This window comes from Epinephelus lanceolatus, chromosome 4, assembly GCF_041903045.1.
Source record: "Epinephelus lanceolatus isolate andai-2023 chromosome 4, ASM4190304v1, whole genome shotgun sequence".
NCBI lineage: Eukaryota > Metazoa > Chordata > Actinopteri > Perciformes > Serranidae > Epinephelus > Epinephelus lanceolatus.
In genome coordinates this window covers 16168007-16191506 of record NC_135737.1, presented here as the reverse complement: position 1 = coordinate 16191506, position 23500 = coordinate 16168007, and the positions used below count along the sequence as shown (strand labels likewise).

Sequence of the window (23500 nt, the reverse complement as noted above, 5' to 3'; positions counted from 1 at the left end):
TAAAAGGAACTGTCGTGATTTTGCACATGAATCATCGGGCCTTGGTTTGCACGAACACAAAGAGACAAAGTCGCTCTGGGCTGACTCATCCTCATGACACTTTTTTCACCGAGCCATTCATCTCTGCCAGAGGAGCTGAAGCAACGGGTAAAAGCTTACATACCACAGCCCGTCCTGCCATCACCTGGGGAAAGATCAGCAAGCAGCACGACTCCTCCACTGGTTATTTTCTTTACTGATAATGAAGAGAGTGTCTGTGAGCGGCTCGTCCAGAGCTGTCAACACCTCCCTCGGGCCTTCTTCACACCACCTCAAATCATTCAGCATTAGAAATATACATTTTGTTTGTTTTGACTCTACTTTTCAGGTCACGACTTCTTTTCTTTCAGCAAACCTCTAACATACTGCACGCACCTCTTTTGGATTTGTAGCATATAAGCAGTGACTTATTTGATTAAAAACGATAATTCTAAATATAGATAAAATGTGATGACATATGTTTCCTGAGGAATTTATTAAGTTCAGAAGGACTTAAATTCTTTAGCAAGAATATTTTATAACTGACATGTGCTACAATGATATTACTGCTGCTGCTGCTGCTTGTTACTGCGTTATCAGTGTTTTCCTCATCTCATGGCTCTTGTTTCAGTCCTGAGGCCTGCTATTAAGAAACTGAGAAAATATGTAATTCACACACAAACCATATTTAAACTGATTTGCAAGCAGAGTCTTTGGATGGCTGCATCTGCCTCATTTCAATATCTAGAAAGTGTTTCGTGATTGTTGCAGTGTTATTAAAGGAACGTGGAAGTCTTTCAAAATTAAAGTACTTAATTTAAAGTTCAGAGTTTTAAAAGTACCCACTTGGTGGAAACTACATGGATTTACACATATATAACCTATAATGCCATGCCATGCTGCTTTGCACTATGTTTCTTCATTTGCATTCATCTCCAAATGAAACTGAAATTTAAGTTTATCTCTTCTGAGAAATGATTGCTTTCTGACACAGCTGCACAGGCCATCATTTCTATGTAATGGTCTTTTCTACCAGAGGGAGGAGCCAGAGACTACTACTGTGTGTGTGTGTGTGTGCCTGCCTGCTTAAAGAAGAATTACAGCAATATCAAACATTTGCTGGGATTTAAATCGGTCAGAAATAGCTACAAGCTACATAAACACTGCTCATATAGCTGTTCACTTCTCCCTGTAAGAAATCTTAAATCAGCTTCCCCTTTCAGCCCATTTCCACAAATTATAAGCAGCACATATTTACTTCCTGTTTGGCTCCGTGTGCCTGGAGGTCCATGCATGTGGTCACAGGAAGCTGCACTAAAATGGAGGATATTTAGGAGGAGGGTCTGCACAACAACTCTCTCTAGAAAGACTGCAGGGGTTCACAGTCTTTCCTGCTGGTTTCTGTTGTAGCCATGCTGCTCTTCATGGCTTGTCATGACTGTAAACATTAAGCAGTCAGGACTGCTGCCTGTGTTTATGGTCCTCTGTACTCACACTGGATGTCTTACCCCAAACTGGCCTGCTGTTATCTGCCATCTCAGTGGTGTTGCTCCTTGGACATAGGAAGACAACAGCATGCAATATTCAGAGGCAGTGTACAGAGGTGAATGCTACCAGACCACACCAGGCTTTTCCTCCTTTATCTTTCACTCTGTGCTATGAGAGTCTGTGTCCGGCCTGCAGAGTCTTCCAGGCTGCAGGAATCATGACCCTCACTCTGATCCCCTAAAAGAATGCTAAGGAACTTGACCAAATTTTCCTTCACCTGTTAGCACAGAGAGCCTGAGTGTCCACTCGTGTTTGAAGGGAGGTCTGGATCACCACCAGCCAACACTGTTATGACCAGAGCAGGAGAGACCATTGTCTCTCCTGCTGGTTTCTCTTGTAGCCATGCTGTTCTCCTGTGGCCTCCAATGCCACCTCTTTCTCTCTCCCACTCCCCAAACCCAAAGCTTTTCCCACCCCAAGCTGACTGTGTGGCCAATCTGCTGCTATAATGGAGAGCCCAGGGAATTTGGTGACCACCTATTTAGAAGTGTGAAGTAATGTATCAAACATAAAAGCCTGAAATTGTTAGTCAGTGTCTCTCTGCGTTGGCAGTCATTCCTCTCTGGTACAGAGAGCCAGGCGTGTGCCACTGCCACCTCACTTTCACTCCGTGCTCTTGTCATCACAGCTGGGTGACAGTGAGACAACAAACACAAATGTGCCTTTGGTTTTTACAAACCATCAGGCACTCCCACAACGCTTTCAAATGCCTTTAATGGCAGTAATAATGATAATAAGCTTCATTTATAAAGCACTAATCACCTTGTCGTCGAAAGCTTTTAGTAAACAGTTTCCATTGTTTAATGAACCATGTTACACACAGAAGAGCTAATGCTGTGTTTCTTCCTCCAAATTAGTAGTAGAGTTCCCTGCAATTTGGAGGCTAATTTATATCTACTTGGTATCTGTGAAGTGTTTGTTCATGAGCAGTGTTTGACATTAGGCCCTTTGAGAGAAAAATATCATCTCACTAAACAAGAGAACTGTTTATCTGTCGATTTCAAACCTGTGAAACCAGATCACAACTTGCTTTTGTCTATTTGATAAGTAAACAAAAGGACGCAAGTGACCAACATGATCACATAAACACTTTAGGATGGGGATCAGAATATGGTTTTCACATGAGCTGTTAATTCACAAAATTTGAGGACCGTAATGGTGTTTCTCTCCATAATGACTTTGAACTAAAAAAATGTAAAGAACATTATATGATCAGTACAGCAGCAGGAGGGACAACCTCTCCTGCAGTTGTGCAGTGTGTTGTTGATGAGTTAGAAACCAGTCCATTAGATGGCTTCTCTACATTTCCACACCACAAACCGCTTAAGTGACTGCCTCTGCTTTCTCCTGGCCCGCAGCAGGAAAGAGGTATCCCAAGATCTTTTCTTCCTTACAAGAAAACTGAAGATGAGAATAACTGACTAAGAAGCAGCTAACAGTAATATTTACATGCTGACCAGCTGTGAGTGTCCTGCACTTGCATAAGAGGAAAACCAGAGACAACATGCAAAATGCAGTACAGTTGGAAGAGAACAAGCAGCATTAGAACTGTGCTATGGTGAAAACAAACTCTTGCAATGCTTACATGATGAAGTAGTTGCAGGTGGAGGTGAGGCCCAAAGTGCAGGCATTCCAGACATGCACAGTTATGCCTGGAACTAATGAAAATCCTGCAGCATATGTATGCATGACATGTTATTTAATAAGACTGTAGACACTTTTTCTTGAAACAACTCCTTTATCCATTGGCATTGTTAACTTTTTTTTTGTTTTACATTGAATTATACTTTACAAGAATAATTTGCATCTAAGTATTGTCTAGGCTAAATGTTTGACCTTTGAACTCTTGTTTTTTTGCCTGCAGATATTGAGGATGATTTGTTTTTCAAGTTGGTGAAATTTAGAGTGCTTGCAGGAATTGTAGAGAGACTATAATGAGACATAGAATATAATAAATAAACCAACCATTAGATGCCACAAGTGTCGATAGCAAGGGTGCCAAACATACAAACCAGCCAGCCAAAGGGTCCAATCCAAATATTGATGCACTTGTGAAGGCTAAGAGGCGTCAGGTTTTAAGAGCAAGTTTAACAGTGAATAGCCCTCAACCCCTGTTCAATCCCAGACCTTTAACATGAGGAATAAAAGGAGGAACGTAATGTCACTCACTGTCATCATCCCCGTCTCAGCTTTGGAGGGAGTCTGCAGTCGCTCTGTGGCCCACCTCTTCACCACTGAGGCCACCTGAGGACTATCTATGCTGAGCACATCATGTTGACCGCACTGTAGTGGTATGGCTCCAGGTTGACGGAAGGCAGGTCCTGTAGAAGTACAACAACATCAGTGCAGAATTAATGTGATTCTGCCTAAAAAATACCCCAAAATGACTGTAAGTTACTCAGCAAGGGTAAAGGTACACTTGATGAAAACAGTGGGACAATATACAGTTGTACAGTACAGTATAATACCATGAAATTATGCCAAGGGCAGGGAAAACAACCAGCAAACTTACTACACCCCCCCCCCCACCCACAGATGTGATGAGCATTGCTCATCTAGCCACATTCCAATCAGTGATGTAACTGCAGGTGTTTTCTATCAGCTGGAAAGGGCAAAAGGCATACTTTACTCCTTTGGTTGTGGCCAGGACTAAAACATGCTTGTAAGTTTTAGCTCACAGAAAGCAGGCCTGCAGCATAATTGATTGGTAAATTAATTGAAATATTAGGAAGAATATCAAAGTTGTCTCTCAACTTAATGCAGTAACGTTTTCGTGTGTGCAGTGAGCATTAGCAAGGATATATAGACTATATAGGCTTTTTAAATTGTATGTACTGTCACTGTATCCAATGGTGAAACACAAACATACCATTTAAATTGGTTGTAGATACTTCCTGTACATTGCTTGTTGGGTTGCACCATGTGGTTAAAAATGCCATCTATAGTTTCTAAGTCCAGTTTGCGTCTGCCAAGCCCAGTGCTGGAACAAGTATTCAGATATTTTGCTCAAGTAAACATAGCAATAAAACAGTATAGAAATACACTTTGTTACAAATAAAAGTCAATTCAGTTTTATTTATAAAGCCCAATATCTCACAATCACAATTTTCCTCAGGGGGCTTTACAGCATATGAAATTAAAATTGAAAGTTTTACCTTTACCCATATAATACATCAAAATGTATTTGTTGATTTTTGTATTAATTATCTGAATCTGTAAAGAAAATAGTAACTAATGTTGTTTAAAAAAAAAGTGGAGTAAAAAAACAATTTTTTTCAAAATGTAGTGAAGTAGAATTATAAAGTAGCAAAAATTAAAATACTAACCTAAAGTAAAAGTACCTTAAAACCTTAAAATTTAATAATTCTGCTCTGCCTCCATCATCAGTTTGTCGAAAAGGTTCCAAAAAAGCGGATTTTATTTTGAAAGTCTTCAGCAGAAGTAGTATTTTTCAACCTGACTGACTTGACAGCGCCGACGGAGCCAAATGCGCGTAAAAGTTGTCCACTCCTCCTCCTCGTCCATGAGACTCATTTGGCTCCAGATATAAACACAGAGCTGCTCTCTGTACCCGCTGCGCTCCTCAGTCTCTTCACAACCAGCAGACAGTTTGCTCCAAGAGGCCGAGGAACAGGAAAAAAAGCCAGGAGGGGACGATCTCTGGCGCATTCCCAAGGATGGAGGTAACAACTCTATGACTCTGAGCGTTGTTTGCTGTTGCAGCCTGTACTTTTAGGCCACTTGAGCAGATGTTTTTAACATTTAATGTGGGTTTGTGCAGCCAAGTGTGGTTGGAATTAAAACATTACATCATCGGAGCTCAAGTGAGTAACTTTGTAGTATTTTTACTGGTCTATGTCATTACTGTGATATTTCTGGAGGGACTAGGAACTGTCTGTGCAAACACTGAACAAATAGTAGTACTGCATTATGAGGTAGTATATGCACATGTGGCCATGTTGTCATCACTAAAAAAGTTCCTGAAGGTTTTTACAATATTTACCTCATTTATATCATATGTGATATTATACAAATATGTGTTACACATAATGCAATAGACCAGTTGGTATTTATTATGATAAACTCTATAAAAGGATGATATACTTCTCTTTCTCTGTTCTGTTATTAGCACACACACCAACATAAACATGGCACCTCTTTGCCTCAGTACGTTTGAGCTTCAGGCCGATATGATTATAAAGTACATTTGCGGTAACGACATCATAACAAGAAACCACAGTCTAAGTGGAGGGAAATGGAGCTGACAGCACATCTGTCACGAGCCAGTGTTTGTGCCCTGATAAATGTGTGGAGTAAATGCCATTAGTCGATTTGGTTTCCACTGCAAAGTCTGCTCTTTGTTTTTAAGTCTGAACATCAGCAATTTACCACCCATCACCTGACAAGCCATGCCTTCCCTTCTCAAAGGCCAATCTGTCCTTTACCCACTTGCGCAGACGCTAAATTAGAAAACAAGTGTGCTTCTTCATTGGAGGGCTGTCTGAGTCCTGCCACACATGTTTTTCCTGCAGGGTTTGCTCATAGGTTTGTGGCCTCCTCCCTGCAAAACAAGCTGTTCTGTTCTGACTTTTAACATCACTTCCAAGTATTTAATGTCATGTGGCGGATAGGCAGAGAAACTCCCATTTTTCTCCCCACAGCACGTAAAGGAGCACTACTCTTACATACCACTCAATGTTAAGACTCAGATGTACTTTAGACCAGTTCTGCTTGGATTTAAGACCTTAGTCTACTTTGTTCTTTCTTTGTTGCCGAAATTGAGAGAAAAAAACTTGGACTGCCCCCAAATCTAGAAAAGAAGAAAGGATGACAAATAGATAGAGGGGGCGTTCTGGGTAAACAGTGTTGTTCTTATACAGAATAGTTAGAGTTTCTGTGAGATAAAGCACTTTTGAGAGTGAAAAAAAGTGTAACCTGCACAAACTGAACACTGAGATGGAGTAAACAGGTTCGAGTATTGGTGCCCTCAGCTTTTTCTGAATGAAGCCTTAGAGTACAAACCCAGTCCAAATCTTACAAGCTATGTTTTCACTTCGAGCGAACAGTCTAGGAAGTGATTTAGAGGTAATGCTGCAATTTAAATTTAAACTGAATGCTTCCATGGCACTTAAATATCTGATCTTGGTGAGCAACTACCTAACCATGGCGATTTTTCACTTCAGATATATTTGTATATATTTACGTTGATGGTTTAAGTAAAATATGGCACGCCAGACTCTGTGATTTTAAAACTTGAATTAAAAACTGTGCCATGTGTAACAGCCCATTGAGTTCAGTCAGGTTTGCAAGTTTTGATGTTCTAGATGATTCAGACAGTCATTTGTCAGTCGTTTCCTGTAAAGTCATTTTGGTCTGAACCCACTGATGACACTCAAGAAATGCTCCTTGGGTCTTGTCAAATTTATGAGTAAAATGAAATCTGTCAGCTGTTTTTACAAGGGTTGCCGCTGTTGGTGCTAAAAATTGAATTACGTGCTCAGTTTTTAATTACAGTCGCTTCCTTTTTGCCAAAAATGCCTACCAGTAAATCATCTGACATGTGAAATGAATTTGGATGAGATGGATCAGCTCCCCCAGATGTTAGCTTTTGAGAATGGGATGCTTTTGTGTGCTGCAGCTTTGGTCTAAGTTTGATGGGATGGTATTTTTGCATGCTGCATTCTGCATGTCTGTAAAGATGTGCTAAACTATCCTGTAAAGCCAGTCTCACACTCAGGTTTGCACTCTTATGACATCACCTATTAGTAAAAATTCTGCGGTGTGTTTCTACCTTTAGGAAAGAGCCGTTCGCGCTCGCCAACATTGATTTACAGCTGCCTCAAGCAAGCCTAAGAGGAGATTAACGCATGGAATTTTTTTTTACAACAGCAAGCTATTAAGTAGACAAACTGGAAATGTTGTGCATCCATGTGTGTGTACGTATGTATCTGTGTGTGTGTGTGTGTGTGTGTGTGTGTGTGTGTGTGGGTGTGTGTGCACCTGAGGATTTGTGGAGTGGGAGGTGGTGGTTTTCCTTTGATGGAAAAACAACACAGCTAGAGGAGTGAGCATTTGGGATTGCCTTGCCAACCATATGGTGTGCACATTTATTATGTAATCCATAGTAAAGTTAAGAGACCAATAACAGACTCAGTCTGTACCAGCCAGACGTTTGCTAATGAGTCAGGTTTTTCCCATTTCGCTTTATGTCATTTAAATAGTGTCACACTGTTATGATTGTTATTACTCGTGCAGTGACCGTCCAAAACGTGCGTGTTTGGAACAGGACGATCGCTTGGTCTGTGGTACTGCTGCTTGCAACTTTCTCCAGAAACGCGCTCGTCCAAACAACTTCACACTTGACACCGCGCTTCCTTGGGACCTGAACAATACACCTGCCATAACATTGTTGAATCCCCTAGCAATGCTAATACGCCATTTGCTAACAGCTTGCTATTTGGGACCAGGTTGTTTCCAGGAACAAAAGCGTTCAGGCCAAAAGTTACATCTCTGATGCTTGAGATGTTTGAAGTTACTTCAATGTCTGCGGTCTTGTGTTCTTCATCTGTTGATGAATGTACCTTAGCAAGGAGTACAAGCTATACCCAGCATGCTGTTGGGTATTTCCTGTAATTCTCAGCTTACATTTGCCACTGCACTTCCTTACGTCCTCAGCAGTACACCTGCCAAGTGTGAACCTGACTGGATGAGAAGTTGTCGAGACTGTTTTACTGTAGTTAGATGAAAGAATACTTCTATCTCTACTATCAGTGACAGATACAGTCTGAGGTGTTTGCTGAGGCAGTGTATAAGCTGTATGTGCTTCAGTGCAGGATGAATGGTTCACTCTGTCCTTAACATAAAACAGGAACCTAACTGACCATGAAGCCCAGTGGAATGTAAATCATCAGCATCAAGGAAAGCCTATGAAACTGTAGCCCATTCTGTAAGTCACAGTGTAGTCATGGTTGGTGTTCAGAGTGTGTATAAACTGTCCAAATGTTATTGGATTTTATAGCTTATACAGTTCATTAAAGTCTTGCGATTGAAGTGCTTCTGAGCCATGATAAAACGATGTGCATGAAGAGCACACAGAGATGATAGGGCAAACCACTGGTATCTCATGTGACTTTCAAAACTCAGATTGCACTAAAGCTTCCTGTTGTCTGAGTTTTTTTTTTCCTACGACATCCTGCAAACCACAGCAGCTTTCTCTGATATTGTCTTTCTAGCATGTTCTCTACCTCCTGTCTACATATTTGAACTCTTGAAACCAGCCTTTTGCTTGCCAGAAATAGTGTGGTTGCAAAATCAGTTGGAAAAGAGAAGCACACAGCAGAAGTGCGTAGTTATTGCAGAATATTCATATTTTTCACTGTAGTTACTGCAGTTTGTCTTCACTGTTTCACAACATATTTAGTTTCCAATGTGATAACAGAAACTGTGAAAAACAGAGCTAGTTTTGTGCAGAATTAACTCCTTGTGGAGATTTCGAGCACTTAAGGCAGTGTTTAGAAATGTTTTCATTAGCCAGTCCAATATAGTGTGTACCTAATGTTCTACTAGCACCCAGATGAGGATGCAGATGCACGCTAAGAACAAATCAGATGATAATCATTTCAGTTGGCTGCAGTGGGCATTAATGCATATCGACAGCAGAGGTAATGGGATGCAAATGCACCAATATAAGTTGAGTAGCAGACAACCTGCGACTGCTGCAGCTTAAACATTCAACATTAGGGCTTTGCAAGTGTTTTATAAGATGCATTTGACATGTCTGCCCAACCTGAAGGATATACACAATGAATTTCACAGTGAAAACTCAAACTGGTAACTGAAATCTGGTTCTGCAGCAATGTACAGCCTGAAGGCGCTGACAAATAGAAGCTGGAACACTTTCAGCAGGATACATTCACCTAAAGAAATAAGCAGCCCACTGTCTCTGGAGATGGCAGTGTGCGCTGACTGAGGCACGTCAATTATATTAAATTAAACTAAGAGATCATTCTAAAATATTACATTGGGTTTGGTATCGTGGGAAAGTTTAGTCATCTACTTTGTTGCCTGTATTTACATCTCCGTGCTGAATTGTCTTTTAAAGTAGTTGTGTGGAAGCTTGGCTCATAGGAGGATGTGTGCACCTTTACGACCAATCAAATGGTTCATAAACCCTCATAATGCCTTAACCGCTTTTTATTGCAGATTGCAGAGCGGTTGTTGTTGTACTTTAGCGTTGTTATAATTTGTTGCCATTACAGGCCCTCGAACCATACATGAAGAGTGTTTTTCTCTCTGAGATCTGCTATCGGAGATGAGGTTGTATCAGACCCTGCCCCTCTGAGTTTGAAGCAGTGCGTGGGGCAGAGAGATAGCCTGGGTGGGAACTGCAGACAAGATAGTGAGGAGCACACTGTGATCTGTAAAAGAAAAACACACTTACTGTTGTTTTTCAAGGAAGTTCTGTCAGGGATGGATACATGCAGAGAGAGGCAGAAAGACAACCTGTCTCAGACATCAGCAGATTGTCAAACATGTTGAGTTTAGTTAGTATAAAGTCTGCAGACGGGTTGTGGGAACAGTGAGCCAGGCGGAGGAAGTAGAAACTCCAAAAAGGCAATATCACGACTTTACAACTTACTTCTGAATCTCCCTGCAGAACAGTTAACCCATACTGCCTGCACCTCCTCAACCACCCTCTTCTAAATTTGGCATCTAGCCATGCTCTTTATTTCCTTTTTTGGCAGAAAGGAGTGCAAACACAATAAATGTTGCAAGCTGCTTTTACTTTGCAAGTGCCATTTTTTTTTTCAAAACCAAGTGTTGCATTTTGCTTAAGGCATCTATTGTCAAGATTTGTCACAATCGAATCTAGACTTATCATATAAGTGTCTCTGATTTCCTCTTCATCTAATGTGTGCACTATTACAATGGTAATGTAAGGGAAAACTGGGTGAGATTTTAGTTTTGTGGAGGGTTTAGGAGGCAGGTGTATGCTGCAAGTCTGAGCATGTTAAAAACCCATTAATCTTTTGAAAGGACCAGGTATACAAGAGAGGAGAAAACCTAATTAACAGTAACTGCTGGCTCAAACTATAGACTGCTTTTTTTTTTTTTTTTTTTTTTTTTTTTTTAGTGGTCATACCTACCGTGATGTCGCCCATTGGTTTGTGGACTGCCATTTTGAAGGCTTGAGTTTAGCATTTAGGCTGTCACCATCTTGGTTATTTGGAGCCAGAAGTGGCCATACCTGGAGTAGAAGTGAATGGTGAATCTCACTATCTCAAGATTGTAGCAATGCCTCACAGGCAGCCTGTCATTCAAGAGGCCCCACCTTCAATTGTACGTAACTTAAAGCCTTTATAAAATGTAAATGCATTATGTAAAAGTTAGATAAAAGTTAACCCCCTGTACAGTTGTCATGAATGTTGAAATTAGCTATAGCCAGCCTCAAGTGGCCATTTGAGGGACTGCAGTTTTTAGCACTTCCATGTTGGCTTCATTTTTCAGCCCCAGAGGCTGCTGCTTGGCTGAAACCAAGACAAGTCAGTATCAGAATGGAGGCAAGTCCACATTGTCAGAGTGGCTTGAAAACTGGACTCTGACAAGTGACTTTTCCATAATCAGACAGCCACTCTAACCACATCCTTTACCTATAAGTAAAAACACTGATGTTATTGTGTAAGTAAAAGCCTTGCATTCAAAAATGTACTCAAGTAAAGTGAGAAATTTTATCAGAAAATCACATACAAGTATCAAAAGTAAAACTACTCATCATGGAGAATGCTCCCTGTTATATATAGAATATGTGAAATATGCAATGTCCCAAGCCTGCCATGGATGAATGGATGCCAAACCCTGTGGAAGTGGATCCCTGCAGGAAGTACACAGTGTTGTCGTGGGGAAGGTACAGGGCTTCTCTGAATGAAGTCATCCCACGTCTGTGCTACTCAGCCTCCATGTCAGCTATCTGATCCACTGTCCAGATGGTTTTTGTCTTTGTGATTGCCGGATAAGAGCGGATGAGAATACCAGAACACCATGTAGAATCCCCAACAGATGCTAGTGTCAAAGTTTTCATGCTTGGGTACAAACATTTAATCTGTTGTGAGCTGTTTACATTTTTTGATATCTTTTCTTACTCATCATTCTGTCTCTAATACCCTGGCTTCTCATTGCGCAACTGTTCATATTATCTTAAGCAGGCCATTGTAGTTATCACATTGAAATATCACGGTGCATTCCACGAACAGGCCTGGTGCTGTCATCTGCTCTCATAGCTTCATAATTTGCCAGTCAAATTGTAGTTAAATAGCATTATCTCAAAAGCCTCTGGGGATCTTGGCCCCAAGAGATATAAAAAAAGACATATTTCAGTCTTGTGGGCTTTCTTTGGAATTCTAACTTTTCAGCAGCTTTCTGTTCTCCAGTTTATTTCCTTTCTCTCTATATGCTTATTATTTTTCTAACATATTTGTTTCCCCACCCTCCATTACTAGTCTGTGTCTGCAGCACCTCCCATTTCCCTTGATGCAGGGCCAGCTATGTCTCATAGATGAGAGTGTCCACTTACCTCATCCCTCTGATTCAGGGCCTTTCTAGTGTACTTCAACACACACAAGGCATGTGAGAACACACAAACACAGTGCCAGTGAGGGCAGTGGAAAAGTGAGATATTCAGATGAGGTCCAGTCCAAAAACACATCATGTTTTCCTGGAAAGGCAGTGAGCAAGAAGGTGCCTGTCTGCTCTCTTACCGCATAACAAGTGTAGGCAGAAGGGAGCTGCTCACTGTGGTGGATTTCCCCCTGGCAGAACATGCTGACTTGTGAAAACAAAGTCTGCAAACTCAAACTGAAGCCATTACACTTGGTGATCCTATTGAACAAGATCTTTCTCAACAGCTGTGCTCTGGTGTGCTTTATTTATCTCCACTTCCACAAATTCCCACTGTGTGGGAAGCTTATGAGGATTGAGAGCTCCTAGAGAAGGGTTAAAGATCCTGAGCCAGACATCATCTTTATCAGCACTATGGTAGATTACATGGCCTGTTGCTCTCTGACCGCCGCTGTTTTATCAAGCAGATATGTTTGGATTTACTGAGACTTTTATCATGTGCTTTTCTCCCCTGCCTCTGGAAACAGGAATTGCAGGAACAGACAATAGCAGGCTTTGTATGATCTGTTTGTCTCTGTGTTCTCTTTCCACATCTGCCGGTCATACAGTAAACCTCGTGTCTCCGTCCACAGCCTGGAAATTAAAACGCTGGTTGGGATTAACCTTTACTTATCCAAACACAGCTCTCCAAGGATGCACACACTTTTCCTGCAACACTCTGACTCACCCCCACACCAAGAAGAAAAGCACAGTGTGGAGGGTTTTCAGGTGTGGTCATGTGCACTGTACGCCATATTTTCTTATGTCAGCTCAAAACAGCAGATTACACCTTTAAAGAGCTCTATTCAGTAACGATGTATGATGTTATATACCATAAGATCATATTTATCCACCCCTTCTAAGATGTGTATTGATTTAATATTTTTCATTGTAAAACATTGTTGTAGGCAGGGCTGCTAATTAATAAGCAGGACTTATTTATGTTTGTATTTTGCTTTACATCAGTGTGGTGAAGCACTGTGATTTTTCAGGTATTTGGTGACACTTTGTGTGTAATGTCTGATATGATTACTGCAGCATTATTTTTGTGACACTGGGGCATGCATTGCTGTCTGCCAGAGTGTCCTTTTTGATACAATCACTACAGGGAAACCATAGTCAGCCACTCAGCAGCTCCACCGCAGTGCTTAAATGTACCTTAAAAGTGTTAATGTATACCTGAGTGTAGAACTGCACTGAACAGTTGATTAATTGATTAGTTGATTGACAGAAGATTAATCGGCATCTGTTTTGATTATCGAATAATTTTTGAAGTATTTTTATGCCTCTGCACTGGTGACAGCGGTGGCTAAAGGCATTATGTTTTTGGTTGTCCATATGTATGTACATTCACCCCATTCTTGTGAACGCAATATCTCAGGAATATCTTTAGGTTTGGCACAAACGTCCATTTGGACTCAAAGATGAACTGATTAGATTTTGTTTGTCAAAGGTCAAGGTCCCTGTGAACTCACAAAACCTGTCTTTGGCCATAGCTTGAGAACTCATTTGTTAGTTATGACAAAGTTTCACACAAATATTTAGTAAGATAAAATGATGATCTGATGACATTTTATATCCAAAAGGTCAAAGATCACCTTCACAGTGCAATCATAATTTTCTGCCAAAACACTTTTCTGGCCATTATTCAATAGTATCTCTCAGGAGAGGAAGGGAAGACATTTGGTCAGACACTGAGTTGGTGACACTAACCGTGGGTGTCCACCTTGAAACTGTGGTGATTGTACAGATCTTCTGTGTTTGGTTAAGATTCATTCATTTATTTATTTCCCTAACCATTCATCCTCTTGAGGGTCGCGGGGGGCTGGAGCCTATCCCAGACATTGGGCGAGAGGCAGGGTACACCCTGGACAGGTCGCCAGACTATCACAGGGCTGACACATAGAGACAGACAACCATTCACACACATATTCACACCTACGGGCAATTTAGAGTCACCAGTTAACCTATCCCCAACCTTCATGTCTTTGGACTGTGGGAAGAAGCCGGAGTACCTGGAGAAAACCCACGCTGACACGGGGAGAACATGCAAACTCCGCACAGAAGGGCTCCCTCCTAATCTAACCGGGAACCCTCTTGCTGTGAGGCTTCAGTGCTAACCAGTATACCACCGTGCCGCCTTGTTTGGTTGAGATGTGGGTGAAAAATGCATGTTTTAGATTACATGAGTCTGGACAGACATGGATATAAACTGTAACTGCAACTTGACTGGCTGGCAGAGACACATAACTGCAAGGTGTAATTTTAGTTTTAAGCAAAAGAAGACAAACATTTTCTGGTTTAATGTTCCTTAAATGTGAGGATTTGACGCTGTTCTTTGTCATGCATATTAAACTGAATAGCTTTGGATTTTTGGACTGTTGGTCAGATAAAACATTCGAAGGTGTCACCTTGAGCTCTGGGAGATCACACAGGGCATGTTTCACTATTTTTCTGACATTTATCATAACTACTATATAACTATTCATCATTTAATAGAGAAAATAACAGGCAGATTAATCTATAATGAAAAATATTGTTAGTTGCAGCCCTATTCGAATGGTAACCGTGTTGTACAGCAGACAGACATGGCAACTACAGAGGCTCTGGGAAGGGAAAAAGACCCAAGACAAGATTTGTTACGTAGGCATCAACACAGTAGTGTTCATGTCCTACACTTCAAATTAAGTATTATAAATTTATTAACCATACCATATTTTCCCAGCTGTCCCAAAGATTCAAACTAGCAAATCTTTTCATTTATGACATTTTACTTTGCTTTAGGCTATTATTGCTCCCTTAAATGCCATTTTTTACAAACATAAATTGACTTTGTCACTCTATTAAATAACAGAAAAGCTCCTGATTTTTCAAAGTAAAACGTGTTTGATAATAGTGCATTAAATCTGTACTGAATGTGTAACTGTAAAGCAGTTAAGCATGTAACATCTTATGGATATGTTTCCATGGAAGTCAGAGTTCAGAAATAGCTTGTTTCTTTTTAGAGTCGACGCGGGCCTGTTTTTGGAAAACTTGGATCACATGGTTAAAGCACTGCTTTAAGATTTTTTTTTCCCAGTGTTTCCTTGTTTAGACATGCTCAATTGCACTGTATGCTAGATTACAGTATGTTTCAGATGTGGTCTATCTTATCCAGGGACGCTCTCTCCTAGGAGCTGAGGGGTTACAGAGCAGAGCTGGGATCCAGGCTGCCTGCACAGCTCAGGGGCTTTTTCCCAGGCCTAGAGCCCCAGAAATAGTTTGCCCTGCTCTCTCCTGCAGTGAACCAAAGTTTCCCAGTCTTCCACAGAGCTCGGGGTCCCAGCTGAGTTAAACATGCACAGTACTGATAACTGACTGAAGGCCTTGTATGGCTCACTGAAATCATATCAGTAAAAAAAGCTAGTGAAATCACTTCAGTTTAACTGAGAGAAAAAGACATTTCCATAAATATTTGCAATGAAAATATAAAGACAAACAGGCAAATTGTTAAATTAGTTCAGATTAGTGTAGTTTATATATTGTACATTTTGCATAAGGCTGCTGACAATGCCTCTGTAAAAGGCTCTTGTTTAAATCATAGTGAATAAGCTTTCATAAACCATGCAGGACTAGTAGTTCTGAAGTAACAGTGGAAGTTTTGATACTTGTAATACATCCCTATAGCATTTTTACTTTAAACATGAATAAAACTGCATCTGTCACCTTATATAATGTATGCATGGTGAGTGTATTTTAAAGGAATGCATCACACACCAAATGACCTCTTGTATATCAATTACTCACTGTCAAGTTATGTTGAATTTGTGAAGAAAACATTTTTTTCCTTGAATGCCTCAACGATAAACAAAAAATCCCAAAACAGAAAATTCGTAATGAATTGAAGTCATGGGGGTCCGTGTTTAACAACAGCAAAACCAGTTGTATGCTTGCTTTGCTGATTTGCATTGCCTCTGATACAATGAGGTATTCATTTTTATTTATTTTAAAAGGATTGTATATATATATATATATATATATATATATATTTTTTTTTTTTTTTTTTTTTTTTTTTTTTACAGTTCTGTGCAGTTTTTACCTGTTGGAGAGCTGTGGATCATAGACATAGAGGAAAAAAATAGACCAGCCTTGCAAAACTTGCATCAAGCAGCATGATGCCCACACAGGCAGGCACAGCTTCCGTGGTCAGTGTAGCACCTTCAGTTGATTATAATGGACGTGTCGTGCTGCATTCCTGCATTTCAGCCATCAGAGCATCCCTAACAGACAGCCCTATCTGATGGGGAACTGAATGAAAGTGAAACTTATCTATGTTCTCTTCAAAGCCAGACTCCACTGACAAAAACAGTCATTTTACTTCCTTGAACACAGGAACTGCTTGTCTACCACTGCCTCAATCTGTAGTTTGGATTCTTCAGACACTGAAAGCATGTGAGAAAAACAAGGTTTTCTTTATGAATTCGATGTAACACGGGATGAGAAATTCATATACAAGTGGTCATCTGGCGGGTGAAGTATTCCTTTAAGTCAGGGAGGTATTTGCATTGAGTCTGATGTTATTTTCATTCTGCATGAAGAAGCTCATTAAAGATAAGGGCTCACTTTGAAAGGACACATGGAAGGATATTAATGGATCTGAAATGACTTCCTCTAAAACTAGAAAGCTGTTGAATAGTTAATGCAGCTGAGGCCTTTTAAATCCTCATATAGTGCTCAGGTTTTATTTAAGTCACTTTGGAAAGTAACCAATAATTTTTAAAGTAATGAAAATATGGAAAATAGCTGTAGATTACCAAATTTCATGACTAAAATTGACAGCAAAAGAGCAGAGGTCACCCTTGACATATAGAAATTAGTTGTTTTTACTCTAAAATTAGTTCATTTACAAACTATTTAACCATACAGTACGTCAGAATAGAAGCAACTCACTGGAAAGAACAAAGAAATTATTAACTGTATGTTTAAAGGACTGAAACCTTGATTTTCTCCACCCAAAACACCTGAGCAGCGATCTAATCAAACAAAGCCTCACTTCCTTTGCCTGCACTGTTGTGACTAGAGTTTGTACTCTGAAGGAGGCATTTGTTTTTGAAGGACAGGAAAGAGTTAAACAATTAGACATTACAAAATAATGGTGTGGAGGGTGGGTGGTCCCTGGTGATTGCTATTTATCACGGATGAGAAAAGAGAACTCAGGAAAAGGGCTGGGATGTGGATTAGGACACAGAGGCGGCGCGGAGAAGCATTAACAGAGGCACTGCAGGGCTAGCTGATGCTGTAATACGTTTGGGTGGAGGGAGCAAGGTGGTGAGGTCATGTTGAGAACAAGGGGGGAAAGGAAAATAAAGCTTGTGATTAAAATGTGGAATGTGTGTATCTGTGAAACTTGGGATCTCCATGTTTCCATGGGCTCAGCTCAAACTGTACCAAGAGGGAGGGAACTGAGTGTGCACACCCAGGAAATGTGACAGAGTTGGCAGCTTTGAAGAGAGGCATGAACTTTTTAGTGGTCAATAAAAGTAGAATGGAAATGTGATGTAACATGAAAGCCGGAAAGAGAAAGGGAGGAGCACCACAATCAGTGACTGTACAATGCAAATCATTACATGGTGACATGATGCATGAGAATCTGCATAGTCCTGGTTGTCGTCATGTTGTAAACAAATGCCTTGACCCATTCATAGTCCAAATGTTTGCAACCAAGATGGCTCACACCTTGCAAACAGAGTAGTGGATTATTGTTCTCAAGTCTCACGTTTGTGCATGTTACAGCCTGCAGCCAACTTATCACTTAGGCCACAGATATGTGAAGTGAGTTAATGGTCTTGAAAGGGCAGCGCGGAGGAGGAAAGTTTAGCAATCAGCTTGGGAATAGTAGGAGAGACAGAAAGTAAAGGGGCCAAGACGTGATAACACTGTGAGGCTGCAAGGACAGGTTCCTCCTATCACAGGCTGCGGCTTGATGTTGAACAGCTGTAGAGAGAGGGGCTCGCTTCCTGTGTCCAACCCACAAAAATATGCTCTTTAGCAGGAGACGAGACTAGTTCCTCTGAGGACAGCATTGAACCCAAGTTGTTTTGTTGTTGTTGTTTGCTTGCATTCACCCTCTCTGCTGTGTTTCTCAACCCGTCTGCTTTTCCTGTTGCAAAGAGGGAAGTGAAACATTTTCTTTATATCAGAATATCTCCCTGTTCAGCTGCAAAACTGCTCTCTGCACATGGCAGGCTCAAAGGGATACTTTGCTGATTTTCCACCAGCTTTGTGTCATAATAATGTGCATACTGTAGTAAGGATAAATGAACTATGGCAGACTTCCCTCCATCTTACTGCACTCCCTGTTTCTCCCCTTAAAAGTTTTCAGAAACATATTTTAGTTTACTGTTTAAGTGTAATATGAGATCACTATATGTTGCAAGTCAGCTGCCATATGTATATAGCATTGAGGCAGGCCTTGGTTCATTTCTTCGAAAGTTGCCCAGTTGCACATGACACCAAAACAGTTTGACTTCTCAGATTTAAAATTAGCCGTATCTTACGCATCATTGGATATACAGAGCAAGCTAACTTAAATGGGGTAAAATGATTTAATCGCGTCGAGTTTTGAAAGTTTGGACCATTGGTCAAATTGGACCAAATGGATGAAATCCCAATACTGAAACAAGTATTTTAGCAGTGATACGCCAAAAGGAATTATCCACTGATTTACAGACGTCTCTTTCCCAATTTAAGTCTACGAGAAAAAGTCTTTTGAGGCACGATGGCATCAAGGTATTTGCATCTTTCTAGTGCATAGCCCAGTTTTATGAAAAGACCACTTTTCCAGCAGTGAAATACTTTTTAATGAGAATGTATAGTTTTTTTGTTATTTATTTTTTAGCTGTCTTTGTTCAGCAGGTCACCGCCCTATATAACATCTTTCAGTTTTGCCTCATCTAACAGAGCAAAGGCATGCCAAGCACATATGTAACAATAATTAAAACCAGCATTCTTTTTGACAGTGTTATACTTCACTCTCAACTCATGGGAGGCAATATATACATTTAAAATTTGAAAAGCAATATGTCAACTGTTGTAAATATAAAGTATTTGTCATTTGTTTGACTGAATGTCTTTCTTTTTTCCAGGATTCTCCATCCAAGCCATCTGTGGCTGAGCTGGCTGGGAGGTTCAAAGGTCACATTTTACCAATGCCCACCTCAAATGACGAGGTGCGTTGTTCATATCTTATATGTTACAGTATCCATACAGAAATATACAAAACAGTGTGTCTAGCTGCCTAGAGGAATATTACTCCACATTCTGTACATAGTTTATTGTTAGACCTAAATAGAGTTGTTGGTAAATATGTATGGACTGCTTGTGATTAGAGATTTTATTCACAACTCCTCCTTTTTGTTTGTAGGTGCCATTTCGAAGAAGACCCCCATGTTCCCTGAAGCTGCAACATCAAAAAGATGATGAAGAATCAGATGTGAGTATTTTTCGTCCTAAACTGACACATATGCTACAAATCTTCTTGACATACAAAGGAAGTCTCACGAAAACAGAAATGGACTTGTTTGCTGTATACTTTCACTGCAACCTCACAGTTTCAACACAGTAGACAGTGAACTATTGCCAAATCTTCTGCCTAAGACATTGGGAGTGTTAGTGCAGCTGTTTCTCTTCCAATGAAATGACTACCAGACAAACCACACAAACCTGTTTTTGCATGATGGAGAATCAAAAAAAACAAACAAAGCACAACATAAGTGCAAAAATTTACATGCATCACAAGCATGTACAACAAAAAGCTATTTTATTAATTCAATACCATTTAATCTTTATTTTTTAACCTATTGCTTACCAGAACATGTGCTTGTATGTCTCAGTTAACTGTGTAATGACAGTGCACATGATATACAATATGTTAGTATCACTAAACATGTCAGTATTAGCTTCCCATGTTTCATATGGAGGGTTGTAGCTATTCTGTGAACTTTTCTTCTCATCACTTATGTGTTCTCCTGCAGAAAACTATCGTCTCACCAAATCCCTTTAAAATCAAGGTGAAGAACTCCGCCATCATTGAGAAACTTCAGGTACATGCATCTTACATTTGAATATTTTGTGGAGGAAATAGGGAACAAAACTAATGATTGCCTTGCCAGTGACGTGTTATATAGGATGTAGTACACAGGCAGAAGTAGTCAGAAGTTTGTACATCCAGGAGACTGCGATATGTAAAGCATTACTGCCACCCACTGTCCAGTTGACACTGGTGCCTGAGCTGTTTGCATGCTGAGAAAAATAGGATGGGCTCGTCCCTGATGCCACAATCGGCTCAGATTAACAAGCTAATGGGATCATGGGCCACTCAGGCTCCAACTTGCCACCATCGCTCCTTTAGTTAGCAATTCACACGGTGGGCAGCCATGGGACAAAAGGGCTGCCGCTTCTCCCTCTTCCTCTTCTCCCCAGTGCAGGTAGGACACTCTCCTCTAAACCTGAACAGTGGTTTGAGGACTAACTTGATATTTCATGTACTTATCAGACTTTGTCAGACTGAATATGGCAGGTGTTTGTAACACTTAGAGGGGCATTTCAGGCTGTATTTGGTAATAAGTAGGAAGGTGACAGGTGTAAGCAAAGCGATGTCCTGTGCACACACCTGTGTAATACTGTGTACCATTTTCAGACAAAGGTACACCTTTTAATAAAGAATTAGACCTGCTTTTTAGTGTGTATATATTAGTGATATACCCATGTTAAAAGTACCATGATGTTGTTTAATCTTTCCTTCACGTATTCATCATATTTATTAATTGAATTTGTGGTTGATTCTTTAAGACAGTCTCAAGTTTTACTCTAAATAGCGTGTTCATTTTGAGAAGTGTTAGGTAAATACGTGTGATTCCAATATAAAGGGCATTGTTTTATTAGAACACAATGTACTAAAGAGATTATACTATCAAGGCCTTAGGATCTTGCTGTCCCCTGTAGGCCAATCTTGCTCTGTCACCCACTGCTCTGCTGCCTTCGCCCAAGAGTCCTGAAGTGAAGCTCCAGCCAGCACCGTTGTCCCCCACCACACCGTGCAGCCCGCAGAGCCCCCTGAGCCCCACCCTGCGGTCCTCACATCAGTCCAGTGAAGAGGAGGATCCCATCACCTTCGACAGCCCTCCTGAGGGCACCACGCTGCCAAGCTTCAACAAGGTAAATGTATAGACTCATGCAAAGCTGAATATTGACTTGGCAAACATCTCTCCAGGTCATTTGTAAGCATTTTTGAGTAGCTCGTACTCCTTTGTTTCATATATTTGTGTGGGTTTATACACATGACTTCTGAGTCACAAAATGACAAACATGACTTGCTGTTGCATTGAGGCTCCTGAGGTTTTTCTCACACTATTGGCCGACTGAGCTGTGACGTCACAGCCGGACACATGGTGCCTGTCCCTGTTGATGTGTATCACAGTGGGTGTTCTGCATCCTCTGTTTAAGCAGGCCTTGGATAAGCTGGAGCAAGATGCCCCTGTAGTGCATGAGCACTGCTGCAAGGGGGATTGAAGATGTAATCCCCTTAGCCTAGTTAGAGTCCCTAGGTACCATTTTGTGCAGTGCTCTCACGCAATTCCTGAGACTTGGAAAGTTAATAGAAATACTTTAATACAAATACATTGATATTAAATATAGATTCTGAGCTGTTTTATAGTTGCCTGTTTTAATTAATTTTGTTCAAAAACATGATCAAAATTACCTAAATTCCCTGCTGGTTCTTACTCATCCTTTCCACACAGACTCGTGCACGACTGTCATTCAAAAGGCGCCCGCCCACGAGACAGCACAGGAGGTCAGCTGGAGAAGAGGCGGGAGCCTTTGGGAGTGCTCTGTCCCCATGTGAACTGAATAGCCCAAAGGAAAATGGGGACATGGACCAGGTATTCGAATACGGACAGTCGGCAAGTCTGAAAGAAGCCGATGAGAGGGACAGGGACTGTGAAAACACAGAGGATGAGGTAGCAAAGAGTGATCCAGACAACAGGGGAGATCCGGAGGAGGAGCAGGAAGCAGAACAAGCTTTGGAAGAGGAACAACAGCCTTCAGAGTCTTGCCCTGCCAAGGAGACGGAGGAGGAGGAGATGCCTCAGGAGAAGCACCAAAGAGGAAATGACATTGCGTGAACTGTGAATATTTACTTCAAGAAAAAATATATAAGTATGAATAAGTTATTCTTATGCTTTGATTAAAATAACTCTTTCAAAAATACTCAGAAAAAGTTAATCTGATTTTAAATTTCTTGGTACCTGCTCTTTTTTGAAGTCCCTCTGTCGCCCTCTCCTGGCCATCTACATAGCAGGTCTATAAACACTGGAGAGTTTGGAGAAGCAGCTGTTCTCTGCTCATGGAAATAAGCATCAAAGTTGATACTGTATTCATTTTCAGGCAGAGGAAATTTGCGTCATATTGTATCAAGTCTGCATGACCAGACTCCTGTTTTTATAACAAATAGCTTTTTTTCTTTGCAAATCAAAGACATTGTTATGAGTGCACTTTCTGTCAAAGGTATCAGTTGTGTACAAATGACTTTGGATATACTGAATAGAAGTCATATATACTTCATATACATATATATGTATATAAATATGTATATACATATATATATATATATATATATATATATATATATTAGTAGATATATAAAATGTTCTGTCATCATACCAAATCCCTGTCACTTTTGGTTGAACTTATGTACTTTGCTTGTCTAGTTTTCCTCCGACTGTCTGCTTGTTTTACATTTTGTATTCTACGAACTATCTAAATCACAGTGCTACTGAGGAGGGGCTCAGGTCCTCGGCAGTTATGCACAGAAATGTTAAGAAAATAAACAGCTTCCTCCTGTAAGAAAAGTTGACATTGCATCTGTCTGGTCACATTTCTGAGTTGAACGAATCATTATGAGTCAAATTTGTCAATGTTGCAGAGCATCTTTATTCTGATAGGTCTGTCAGTAAATATGTAATGCTGTGACAATTATTTGTTGAAGACAATGTTTTATGTACAGGAGAGTCTTCGGTCAGATGATGCCTAAAAGTTAGTTGGCTTTATAGAGGTTGCCAGTGCTGATAAGGAAAGCCCTTGCACACCTATGGAACAGTCACACAGGTTATTTAAATGACTCTCCCTGGTCCGGATTAACAGCTTTATTGCACCTCTTCAGATAAGACAAACTACATTTTGATACTTTTTACTAGTTCATGGAGTCCCATAATTTCCCACTGTAGCTCTGCTCATTTCAACG

At 40.5% G+C, this 23500-nt stretch overlaps 1 protein-coding gene across 1 annotated transcript; it reads left to right on the top strand.

Annotated features, from left to right (window-relative positions):
* Positions 1 to 5074: 5074 nt before the first annotated feature.
* LOC117259403 (capZ-interacting protein) lies at positions 5075 to 23108 on the top strand. Its single transcript, XM_033630718.2, has 6 exons — positions 5075 to 5249; positions 19344 to 19427; positions 19622 to 19690; positions 20232 to 20300; positions 21202 to 21414; positions 21999 to 23108. Exons 1-6 carry the CDS (start codon positions 5244 to 5246, stop codon positions 22380 to 22382), a joined length of 825 nt encoding a protein of 274 aa, XP_033486609.1. The 5' UTR covers positions 5075 to 5243; the 3' UTR covers positions 22383 to 23108.
* The last annotated feature ends 392 nt before the right edge of the window (positions 23109 to 23500 follow it).

What these genes read in the sequence shown, in the direction of transcription:
- LOC117259403 (XM_033630718.2), top strand. An exon ending in TGCCCACCTCAAATGACGAG is followed by an intron (nt 19,428 to 19,621) that starts GTGCGTTGTTCA and finishes TTTTGTTTGTAG; the next exon opens with GTGCCATTTCGAAGAAGACC. An exon ending in CGCTGCCAAGCTTCAACAAG is followed by an intron (nt 21,415 to 21,998) that starts GTAAATGTATAG and finishes CTTTCCACACAG; the next exon opens with ACTCGTGCACGACTGTCATT.